This window comes from Phyllobates terribilis, unplaced genomic scaffold (genome assembly GCF_046119375.1).
Source record: "Phyllobates terribilis strain yellow unplaced genomic scaffold, ASM4611937v1 Scaffold_5__5_contigs__length_657084704, whole genome shotgun sequence".
NCBI lineage: Eukaryota > Metazoa > Chordata > Amphibia > Anura > Dendrobatidae > Phyllobates > Phyllobates terribilis.
Window position 1 is genome coordinate 155636271 of NW_027362765.1, and position 12981 is coordinate 155649251.

The window sequence follows — 12981 nt, forward strand, 5'->3', positions numbered from 1 at the left end:
CATTTCTAGTTTTTAATTATTGCCCTGGATTTTGTGCTGGATAATCTCTCTTTCCTTAGGTAAACTGCAGTGAACAAATAAATGTAACATTTCTTCATTCTTGAGAACAGAGAGAATTTTTAATATTAGTAAATTGCAAAAGTTTCTGAGTTTCTGTTTTTTTTACAAGCACGTTGGATTTTTTAACCATTAAAGAACTTGAGAATAACCCTTTAATGGCTCAAGTAATTTCTCTCCTTTTTCTCAACTCAGGTCTCCGAATTAGAGAAGAAGCTCACCACCCTCCAGTGTTCCACTCCTACTTAGTCTGGGTATTATGAAGGATGAGCAATGTTGGGCAGGAGGTGGGCAACGCTTGTCCACTTCTGCAAAATGTCTGCCCCCAGTGATGGAACTGCAACCAATTGACCCCTTCCAATAGCTCTTTTACACCCCCAACTGGGGGGATTGGAGTACTCTTCACTGGGATGTTGACAAGTGATTGTCGTTGTTTGTTGATATATAACTGGGCAACAATGGATACCAGCCGGATGTGTTGTGACTACAGCGCCATGGCCTGTGTCTTCATACCGACCATGTATTTATGTGGATATCAGGTCTCAAGTGACAGAATGTGGGTTGTGCAACTTCTCAAGTTATTTTATTTGGTTGCCCCCAATGTGAACATTGCAATGACTGGGGTCTTTGGCCCCCTAGTGGCCTAAGCAGTGACTGCAGCCTCTCAACCTGGATTTTGCGTGTCTGTGCTGTGTTTGTGCTGGTGGTCTCTGTCTATTACCTGCCCTTGGTATCTCAAGAATGGTGTGTACCACACGCCATTACCCACCTCCCAACTTTTATTTACAATCTGTGAACTCCTGACCGCTCTTTCCAAGTGTGACTAAGGCAAGTGTGTGCACGCGTGACTCCTATCCTCTTTGGAAGATGCCATTTTTGTGTTAGAACTAACTTATCTACTAATGTAATGGAGGCATGAGATACAAGGGGTCTCATACTCCTGCAATGTGATTCATTCTTAGTAGGTTGGTTCAGCCCATAATGGAGGAATCTTTCACTGTGCAGCTATTAGCTACATATAGATGATCGTATGTTGGATAGCAAAGTACCCGTCCAAGTGGTAGTGCATGCACGCAATTCCAGTGTGCATAGTATGCAAGGGGTGAGGTCAGTATGCCAGGATGAGTGCATTAGCGTACTTCTAAAATATGTGCATATCACAATGTATACATGTATTTCCCAAGAAGTACCCACAAACTCTTATTTTTGGATGGCACCTAATTCCCATGCCAGGAGGTGTGTGCACGACTGGATTGTGCATTGCGCAGAGCAGTAACAGTGAGAGGTGTGTATGCGTGTTGAGCGTGTATACAGATGTATATGCAATGTACATGTGTATACACAGGCGTGCCAGCTTGTCACATCCCAGCTGTATATAGCTTTCTATAACTGTGAGTCAATCTCTGCCGGGTCTTGAAATCTCCAAATCTGTAAATGCACAGGCAGATAACATGCAGAAGTAGCTAGTAACGAAAAGCCACTATTTCTGTCAAGGAAGCTGCCGGCAGCCATGTTTGTAACTGGTTAAACCTTCCTGTTACAATCAATGAGAACGTTCAAAAGGAAGAGTCTGATGGCATTGGGTTGGCATTCGCCATTAAGACTGGCACTGTCCTTGTAGAGAAGGGGATATTTGTATATTTTGAATAATGGATGCATGGGGTGAGAAGGACTGCCACTAGGGGGAGTGAGTGAGTAAGGAGGTTGAGTGATACTGTGCCAAATTACTATCTGTCTATTTATTGGTCTGTACCTGATACAAGGACAGAAGGATGTATATACAACGGTGAAATCATTGTGTCGAGAAGGAAATGGAAGTGTTTGGGGGATTATGGATCGGATTACAAAAAAAAAAGGAAATTTGACATTAAACAGACTCAAATAATTCTCATTTTGTTGTTATTTATAAAGGTTTGGAGAAAAAAAAACTAAACCTCCACACACCATAGTGGCATAGAGCTTGAAGGTTCCACACATTATAGTGACATAGAGCTTGAAGGTTCCACACACTATAGTGGCATAGAGCTTGAAGGTTCCACACACTATAGTGGAATAGAGCTTGAAGGTTCCACACACTATAGTGGCATAGAGCTTGAAGGTTCCACACACTATAGTGGCATAGAGCTTGAAGGTTCCACACACTATAGTGGCATAGAGCTTGAAGGTTCCACATATTATAGTGGCATAGAGCTTGAAGGTTCCACACACTATAGTGGCATAGAGCTTGAAGGTTCCACACACTATAGTGGCATAGAGCTTGAAGGTTCCACACACTATAGTGGAATAGAGCTTGAAGGTTCCACACACTATAGTGGCATAAAGTGTATTATGGCACACAGCTTGGCGGTTATACATAGTATTGTGGCACAGAGATTCACGGTTACACACAGTATTGTGGACAGATGGCGTCATTGTTGTGCATCACTTTAATCTATACTCACAAGTTATGGCTCTATCACAGTCTGAATCATAGTAGCTCTAAGTTACATATCCTGGCCCAAACAAGAAATATGCCCATGTGGCACAAAGCCAAGTGTCCTTATATGTTACTTTTGACATTAAGGTCACAGTATAACAATAAACATGGATGCACATTAAATATGCATAGATACATACAGCAACAGTATCAAAAACATAAGTAGTCAGCCTAGGTTTACTATTTGCCATAAAGGCTCATATTACAGACACTGTGAACTTGTTGGGGTGGTACGTTATTTTCCCAGATAAACGTTACTTTACTAGTGGTCATAGTTCAAACATACATTTGTACAAAGGGGCTGGCTTAGTCCCTGGCAAGCCTCCATCAGAGCTCTACTTTACACTTCCATCCAGGACAGAAGGGCCTTGTGATTACTTATTTTAGTTTTATGACCTTTCGGTCAGTTTTCTATCACTTTGTGTGCTAACAATGTGGTTCTGCAGAGGAGAGTCCTTCACAGTAGCAAAGGGGATGAGACCAACCAAGAATGAACCCATTGTCTCCAAGGGCCACACAGCAGGAACATCTGCTACCTCTTGGTATATATTGCCTTGAATGGCTCCTCTTCCCTGTATATGGATCTAGTTTTTTGGCTAACTGGGCGCAGTCGTCAAGAAGACTTCAATAGAAAAGAGCTGGTGACCACACCCAGTTGGCTAAGAAGACTAGATTTACATACATTGAAGAGGAGGTCATATCTCAGGAATGGAGAGGCGCAGGAACAAATGAAAAGCACTGCCAGATCCGGAAAAACATTGACAATTACAACAGGTAAAAAAATACATATTTTTGGATAATGGTTGGATACTTTTTAAGCATTATCAATATTAATGTACTATAGAAAAAATAATTATAGCATAAAAAACACAATAAATTATAAGCTGGTCTGTATTCATATATATTAATCATAGCTTAAAAGTGTTGGCCATTTTGGGGAATTTTATATTGTAATTGTCAATGAGTGTTTAGTTCTCCTACAGCGCCACCACAGGAAAAGCAAAGCATTACACAGTGCTCTTAAAGTCCATGTAACACAGATATGTTTGGATGCTCTTTACAAGCACTCTCCCTGCTAATTTATAGGGTTCCCTAATTAGTGATAGCTATCTATTAACTAAAAATGTGCTAATAGAATATTTGAAAATTGGGTTTCTAAATAAGAAACCTTAAGACTTAGCTAAGGATATGTCACTAAACTCTTCCAGCCGGCACACAAATAAATGTGGTTGATCTGGTTGAAAGGGCAAATTAAAAAAAAAAACCTCATCTATGATATTAAAGAGGGTTCCAACTTTTTGTAGGTTGCGCATCACTTTTAAATATAAAAAGTGAGCCTCTGTGAAAATTGACAGGAAAAAATCTTCTAATGATATGACTGATTGACATGGTTTATACTAATACCAAGTTCTAGTAATGCTATAATAATTTCTGAAAATAATAAAATTACTGTATATCCATGTGACCACTGCAGACAATCACTGGCCTCAGTAGTGATGTCTGCATGTACAACATAAGATCGCTGAGGCCAGTGATTGGCCAAAGTGGTCATAAGGATGTGAGTGACATTATCAATATAGGTGATTATAAAGTGAGGAGACCACCGAAGCAGTAGAGTTGGAGCTGCAGGGAAAAGGTGAATAATGGTTATTTTATAATTTTAACACATTTTCTGCTCTTAGTCCGGTACTTTAAAAATCCTGAATAAAGCTTTTAAAGGGGTTGTTCACTACTCAGTCAACCCCTTCTCAATAATAACACCTATACTCACCTCCTGTGCCAATGCCAGTCCAGCGGTGTAGGTACTGTCTCCCCCGGAGCTCACGTGACATTGTTACGTCACACCAGCACTGCAGTCAATCAGCATCCGCTTCACTCTCCCCACCTTCAGATGTATCACTTCCTCCGGATTTATGAGAAATGTCCGAAATCAGGGAGGGTGAAGCCAGCGCTGATTGGCTGCAGGGCTCGTGTGACATAACAATGTCAAGTGAGCTCCGGGGGAGACAGTACCTACACCGCTGAATTGGCATTAACACTGGAGGTGAGTATAGGTGTTATTATTTTACTGGGGTCAAACATACGGATTGAGAAGGGGTTGTCCAAGTAGTTGACAAACACCTTTAAGTCTGGCACTTTGAGGACAACTATGAGGATGGCACTATCTGTACATTGTGTTGAGGATATGACTAGGAGAAGTGTGGAAGGTGTGATGAGGGTATTTCTAGAACTTCTATCTAAAAATACACATGGCACTCTTTGAATGCCATATATACACCAATTCCTCTTTGCCATCCCCAGTTTGGGGGGAGATTTGCTACTTCATTTTTCAATTGAGCAGAAGAAAGAATAGTTTCTGCACACTAAATACCATTTAAGACCAGTTTACATCTACAAATAATCTACATAATAGTTTTGGAAGGCTGAGCTCACATCTGCGTTATCAGTTCCATTTTCTTGTTCCGTCCAAAAATGCAAAATTAAAATGATGGTGTGCCAGATCCATTACACAATGGACACCACAGACCATAATCACTGCACTCGAACCTCTAGTGAATGGGACTGAGCTGCAATACCAGACACCGCCTATGAACAAGAGTAGTGCTGTTTCTAAAAAAATATATATATATTTTGTCACTTCATACAACCCCCTTTACAAAAAAAAATCTTCCACTTTAAATATGGGTAAATGTAGTGAGCGGATGAGCAGTATATCAGCAAACATGTTAACTATGCTTTCTTATACGGAGGCATCTAATAATAACCTGGGTGCCTTTGCCCTTGCCTACACTCAATGGGTTAAGCTGACCCGACTAAACTAGGAGACCTCTGTTACTATGGCAACCACTTTCTCTACAATATTTTTTTGCACTTGTTCCACCAACATTACCCAGAGAGATCTGAACTTGCTTGAACTTGAAGGGATTTTCATACAAACAAAGTTAATTTTATTCAACATTTTAATCAATAGATCTTTAAATAATAATAACTTCCACAATTGGATGCGCTTAAAATTAATGTCCCTGTGCTGAGATAATCTTATAAATGTGCCCCTGCTGTGCACTGTGTAATGGCTGTGTCTGACCGTACAGGAACATGGTCTGATTATACCACAGCTCCTGGGCAGGGGAGGAAGCAAAAGAGAGGATACGGACATTACAGCAGGGGATCGCAGCTGATTCTTTGAGGTAAAACATTGCTTAAAAACAGGCAATATAATGTTTTCCTCACAAAAAAAAATCAGCTGTGATCCCATGCTGTAATGTCTGTATACTCTTTTGTTTCCTCCCCTGCCCAGGAGATGTGGTATGATCAGACCATGTTCCTGTACACGGTCAGACACAGCCATTACACAGGCGAACATTTCTAAGATTATCTCAGCACAGGAACATTTGTTTTAACACATCCAATTGTGGAAATTATTATTATTGTAAAATCTATCATTTAAAAATGTACTTTGTTTGTGGGAAAACCCCTCTCAGAGGTCATCCAGTTTAAAAGAAAAAATGTCATACCTCCATTTGGGGAAATCTTAGTATAGGAAGGGGTCTTCTGTTCATAATCCTTGGTCAGAGTGGGAAGCAATACAAGGAGGCTGAGCCTGTCCATATATACATTACACCGACAACCCATTTATTTTAATACACTAACGAGCAAAAGGGTAACAATGTTTTGAACTTTTGACTTTCAGGCTCCACATCTCACCATCCACTACTGCTTCTAACATGAGACTGCCATAGTTTTATAGACAATCATCTTGACTATCTCATACATAAATTCAACTTGCAACTATTTTGCATATGATTAGTTATACAGATTCTTGTCGTGTCACTGCATTGTTACTGTTTTGCTCCTAAAATTCAAAATTTACATTTTTATTATTTTGTTAGTATTTTGTAAATCCACCTTTGGCTTTCAACACTGCCCGAATCCTTCTGGAAATGCTCTCGATCAGATGCAAGCTTGTCTTGACCGAAATCTGATCCCAGGTCTCTTTTACATGTTCCCAAAGTTGGTGCATACTGGCCGACTCACTTGGGTATGTATACAGTATTTTCTTCAACTCTACCCACAAGTGTTTGATTGGGTTGAGTTATGGGGACTGTGGGGGCCAATCCAGCACCTCTACTTCATTGGCAAAGAAATGGTTAAATGACAATCTCGACGTATGCTTCAGGTCATTGTCCTTCTGGAACACTATATTGTCCTTTTCATACCCATAGTACTCTAGTGTACGAAGTAACTCGTCTTGTAGGATACACACATATAGCTCAGCATTTAGACCACCATTGATCCTGGTCAAGTATTCAATGCCTTTGGCTATGAAACAATCCCATATCATCAGGCTTTCTCCACCGAACTTAGCAGTTCCTTCAATTTCTTGATCCGTTAGCTCCTTTTTCCAGACCCATTTTCCCCCATCAGAGCCTAATCTATTGAATTTCGTCTCATTTCTCCAAATCACCCATTTCCAATCTTCTACTGTCCACTTTTCATATTTTTTTGCAAACTCGAACCAACACTTCTTATGATGATATTGAAGTCAAGGCTTTTTCACCTTTTTGCGAGCCATCATTACAGACTTGTGTAAAACGTGCGTCGCACGGTGCTTGCATGGACATCTGTGATCTCACTATTATGACGCATGTGAGTCACATCCACTGCCATATTTGTCGTGCCAGGACTGATAGACCTTGAGATGCACCGACTTGTTGACTCCGATATTTTGCCTGGACGTCCATCTCTTGGCTTTTGAATGGATGGACGGACTTCATTTCATATTCTTCCAAATGTCATGGCACTCACATGACGCAGTTTGGCAATTTTCTTGGCCGATAGATTGCTATCGATGACCTGGATGATGCTGTTTCTCTTTTCTTGGGATATCTTCTTTATGGCTGCTCCTCGATTGGAACCAGTGACCTTTCACTTGGGAGTCAACCTAATAACATACTTAGATATTAGGGAATGAGAGAACAATTTGTGTTTTGTAGTATACAGGAAGAAAAAGATTTTTCCACCACTAGAAGCAAAGCAGTAACAATGCAGTGACATGACAAGAATCTGCATAACTAATCATATGCTAAGTAGTTGCAAGTCACATTTATGTATGAGATAGCCAAGATGATTGTCTATAAAATGATGGTGGTCTCACATTCGAAGCAGTAGTGGATGGTAAGATATGGAGCCTGAAAGTCAAAAGTTCAAAACATTGTTACTAGTGTTGAGCGAGTATGTTCTATTAACCCTTTCGCCGAGTATGCTCGGGCCGAGCTCCGAGTATTTATAGCTGCTCGGTGATAAGGTTAAATCGCTCCCGTGTGCATGATTTGCAACTGTTTGACAGTTTTAATATATGTGAGGAATGTTTAAGAAATAGACATTCCTCACATGTATTAAAGCTGTCAAACAGTTGCAAATCTTGCACACGGGAGTGATTCAAACATGTCACCGAGTAGCTGTAACTACTCGTTGCTCACCCAAGCATACTCACTCATCACTAATTGTTACACATTTCCTTGTCAGTGTATACACTGGACAATACTTCATTTCTCCTTTTGTGGTGCTGTAGGTATTTGGAACACTTACTGCCAGGTTTCCCTATTACAGTTGATCGTTGGAGACCCAGCATAGGGCCACTTTGTGATTAGCGAATTGTCAATTAACCATTCTGTTAATATTGTTCAAAGTGGAAAACGCTTTTAAATGCAAAGGACCCAGAGATTGACACGGGATTGGGGGATTATGAGAACCATGGGCAGACTGTAGTGGAGTCAAATCTTCCACAGGACATGCTTCTGTGACATCTGCTTCTGAAACCAGGCACCGTCGCATTCATTCTGCCAGCGATGGAGAAGATGTCAGTACCAAAACCTCTGGGAGGTACAGGTTCTGTCCAGAAAAAAAAGAGACTGGGGTGACTGGGACGTATAGTGCCATCCAATATGGGTGTTTGCAGTTCAGCTGCAGTAATCTTCTCCCTGTTTTGGCCAATTGGCACCACACCCTACAAATACTCGCAGCCTAGTGCTGAGAGATGCCAGATATAGTTAGTTCTAGACTGGTTCAGTCCTGTGCTAGCTGTTCTACTTGCTTGTTAGATTCCTGTTGTCTGACCGCGGCCCACTTCCTGAAAAAAAATTTGCCTTTCAATTTTGTACCTTGACTGCCCTCTTGGTTTTTACCCAGCTACCTGATCATTACTGCCATCCTGCCTTATCGGACAGCAGCTGGCTTTATGACCCCAGTCCAAGGGTTCCTGTGTAAATTCAGATACCTCTACGGGAGTTAAAGCATGAAGGTCCTTGAGATCTGGTAAACAGAGGGGCTTGCACTAAGACTGTCCATGGTTGCCATTTTAGAGCTGCCAAGTGACTATTGACAGACCCACATAACAAGTTCTGGAGCTTAGAAAGACCCCTTTGACCAATATGAAAAGCTGAAGACAGGTGATACTTGGGGCTCTGTTGGAGACCTCCTATTGAGATCCACAAGCTCAAAATTACCCCATGGATGACAACTAAGTGTCCATTTACACTGCAAGATTATCGAAAAGTTCATAAGAACGCTCCCAAACACTAGTATGAACATTTTCTGATAATTTTTCTGTCTAAACAGACTGCCAATTACCCAACAATCCTCTATATGTTTGGGTCAGATATCTTAGTAGACGGGGCAGCAGAACTAGAGGAGGAGTCACCTAAAGGTCAAGCACTTTCACTCGGCAGAAGTAGAATTCGCATAAGCATTTTAAGGAACCTGCTGCTAAGGAGACCAGTGATAATGAAGAGGTCAGATTACCTCCTAGATGTATCAATGATTACAATCCTCTGTAAAGCAAAGAGCCCAGGCTTCCCGAAAGAACATCATCATCAATAATACATGGTCACCATGCATATTTTACGCGGTAGCTAGTGTCGTGAGGCCGAGGGACAAGGCATGCGTTACAGGTCTTCCCTTCCTAAGGACCACAAGACGTGGAAGACTTATTAGTCCAGGACCTTGAAGAAGTTGAGCACAAGTAGGCAGGATATAAGGTAGGTGTGAGAGGCTTCTACCTGTAGATTATAGATGGCTACAGCGGAGGCAAACAATGGCCTTATTCTTAATTTATAATAAAATAATGGACACGGCAGGAAAGCAACACCATGAACATTAGAAGGTCTGAAGGTGATGGAGAAGGTAAGAGATGATGGCCTAGTGTATGTCACTCTCTGCATTGCGAACCCCTGGCTGCCATGAAGCTGAAGGAACAGAATGGGCGTAATCCACCCCTAATAATCCTGCTGAGGGATTTGATTCCATGTAGAGCTTAGGTTACACATATCTGACCCACATCTACAGGCACTGGAAAATGGACCTGGAGCAGCGATTGTTGGTATGTGACACATCTATATAGTCATGCAAGGGGAGGAGGTACACGGTACATCAACTGGGAAGAGAAATATGGGGGTAGGCAGCAAAATAGAAAAAGATAGAAGAGGGAACTGGAGCTACGACCCAATTTATAGATGTTTAATGCAATGAGTCTACAGCCCAGAGAGGGTTAATGGAATCATAGCAATGACAAACAGTGAATGATATAAACACCATTGATAGGATCCTGTTAATTTGGGAACTAATGACAGGGGGTCTTTATTTTATCTTTATTAAATATATTTTATGATATCATAGATACAGTGATGCAGGACAACATCTAGCTGCTGCTTCCCACTTGGAGACTGGTCTATTCCAGGCAATAAGAAATTTGGTCTGAATAGAGCATTTTTTTACATTGTCACATTCTAAGATCCATAAAGCTCTCATTTTCCTCCCATTGTAGCTGCTACTGTTTTGGTGTACATATCTTTTCTTTTTCTGGATAGGAGACGGAGGGTGATGGGTTAAATAAATAAAACAGCAATTATGTGATCAAATTTTGCATTTTTTTCTAAGTTGGAGTGAAAATAGAGTATTATTTTATATCTACATAATAGTGTGAATAAGGCGATCTCAAATATGTATAGGGGTTTTTGTGTGTGTTTGTTTACATTTTAGTACTTGTGCACAGTAAAAACATGTTCAATGTAAAAATATAATTTTTGTATCACTGCATTCAGTTTTATTTTTCTGTTAAAGGGAATCTGTCAGTAGGATCAACCCTCCTAAGCCATCTATATGGACATGTAGGTTATAGGAAGCTGAATAATCTGATACCTTGATATCTATGATCTGATGTCTTATTCCAGAGAAATCCATGGATTTCTGAATATGTAAATGAGCTGTTAAGATCTATTTGGCTGGACACAGATCTCGCTGGGAATCTGCCTCCAGAGAAAGGGAGCATTACCAGTATGAGACATGTAGATCAGGAGAGTAGACTGTCAGTCTTTACATGTCTCACAGTTGTAACGCCAGCTTTCATTCAAAATAAGCTCTGCAAGCCGATTTTCAGAGATCTCTGTTCAGGCCATAGATCTTAACAGCTCATTTACATATGAAGAAAAATATGGATTTATCTGGAATAAGACATCGGATCGCAGATATCAAGGCTTAGGAGGGTTGATCCTATAGACAGATTCCATTTCATTTAGCCGTGTGAGGACTTGTTTTTTTGAGAGATGAGTTGGAGTTTTTATTGATACTAGTTTTATTCATTTTATAGATAAATTAAAAATAAACTAACGCTTTGCTATAGCATTAGTATTTTACTTTTTTTTTCTTAAAGTTATGCACTTTGTGATATAACTAATTAGTTTTCTTTCTTATAAAGGTGTTTTTATGGTTGAGGTGGAACCAAATATGCATATTTTTATGCAAAACAGTTTTTACAATTATTTTTATTTTTTTATTTGTTTTTTAAGCCTACAATGACCAAATTCAACTCCCCTGCCTTCCCCCACCAGGGAACTTGAATAAGTGATCCTTTCATCTCTTGTATAATGCTGTGGAAGTATTATAGACCATAAGTGGTACATTGGAATGGCCTAATAGGCTACTGATGGGACCTTTCCTATGTTCCCAGCTGCCATGGTGATCCAAAACCATCCTGCAATATGATTGTGAATTACCTAAGTTGGAGCCCTCTTTACCAAACACCTTAGATGCCGCAGACACTATTGACCATGGCATCTAAGGGTTAAAATTCTGGGATCTGAGTTATTTTTGATCCCAGTAGCTGACTAAGGGACCTGGCTATGTACCCGACAGTGCCCGCTTAAGCAGTTGGCTGTAATAGCAGAGCAGTGGCTGGAGTGCTCAAAGAATCTGTGCTTTAACATTACGAAGAAGGTTGTCATGGTGTAAAGGGGTCTTCTGGTTCACAAACCCATTCTAAAATACACTATTAGGAAATTCCAGGATAATAGATGAGGACCCTTCTACATTAATAAGAGCATGCAGGGCTAATTTTACTGTCAAACAAATTGAATTTGCAATATAAACTCCTGACGAAGCTTCAGTTCCGTCTTAACAGTGCCACTCACACTATTCCCCCATAACAGTGCCATCACACATTGCTGGATTTTATGGTGCATACGACAAAAATATATCAAAACATTTCACAATTACTTGTCAGGCACTCCCTATTACTGTAGTTAGTTATAATGCTTGAGTGACTGCATATAACAAATAGTAAAAGGGCTACTTTAATTTTATGTTTTTATCTCCAGAGCATATGGAAGAGGATACATTACAGCCTACTTTGTAAAGAACTATGAAAAGATAAAGCATAAAAACAATCCTGAAGATGTGCTCCATGGCAGCACTGTTGACCCTCTTAGTCCTGCTTTGTACATCAGATGCCAATCCCTCCCAATCCTGTCCTCTATCTTGCCTCTGCTATGACTCCTCTAACCTAGTGGAATGTAGAGGACTAGAACTCCTCATAGTACCTAATCATCTTCCTCACAGTACCTGGATGCTGGACCTTCGCCACAACAACCTTAGCCTCCTGGAACCTGCCTCATTCCAGTCCTTGTGGTCCCTTCGCATCCTTCTTCTATCTGACAACCTCATCGAAGTTGTGTTAGCAAGATCATTTCGCTCTCTTGGTTTTCTGGAACGGTTGGATCTTTCTAACAATTTTCTCAGCAGCCTTCCTCATGACTTTTCCAGAGGGTTGGGTTCCTTGAGAGAACTAAGAGTTCCATCAAATAGGTTGACTGCCTTGAATTATGAAAGTCTAAGACACATGGAAAGTCTGGAGAAATTGGACCTGAGCAAAAACTTTCTGAGTTCTATAGAACAGGGGGCCTTTCGTGGACTTTCCAGGCTACGACACCTTCACCTGCAGTCCAACCTTCTAGATTCAGTCAGAGGTGGATATTTCTTCATGTTGCAGAACCTAGAACTACTTGATCTGTCAGACAACAATATCAGTAGCATAGCGGTAGAATCCTTCACCTCTCTGCACTCCCTCCGTCTTTTGTCTCTCTCAGACAACCAGTTAAGTCATCTCAAGTTCAAGA

The 12981-nt window shown here is 40.6% G+C and overlaps 1 protein-coding gene across 1 annotated transcript in view; it reads left to right on the top strand.

Annotated features, from left to right (window-relative positions):
* Positions 1–1942, top strand: part of PPP1R9B (protein phosphatase 1 regulatory subunit 9B) — a 39008-nt gene extending 37066 nt beyond the window's left edge. Inside the window, exon 10 of the mRNA XM_073683253.1 lies at positions 253–1942. Within this exon, the coding sequence (XP_073539354.1) occupies positions 253–306 (54 nt within the window). The 3' untranslated portion in view covers positions 307–1942. The remainder of the gene's footprint in view (positions 1–252) is intronic.
* Positions 1943–12981: the final 11039 nt, after the last annotated feature.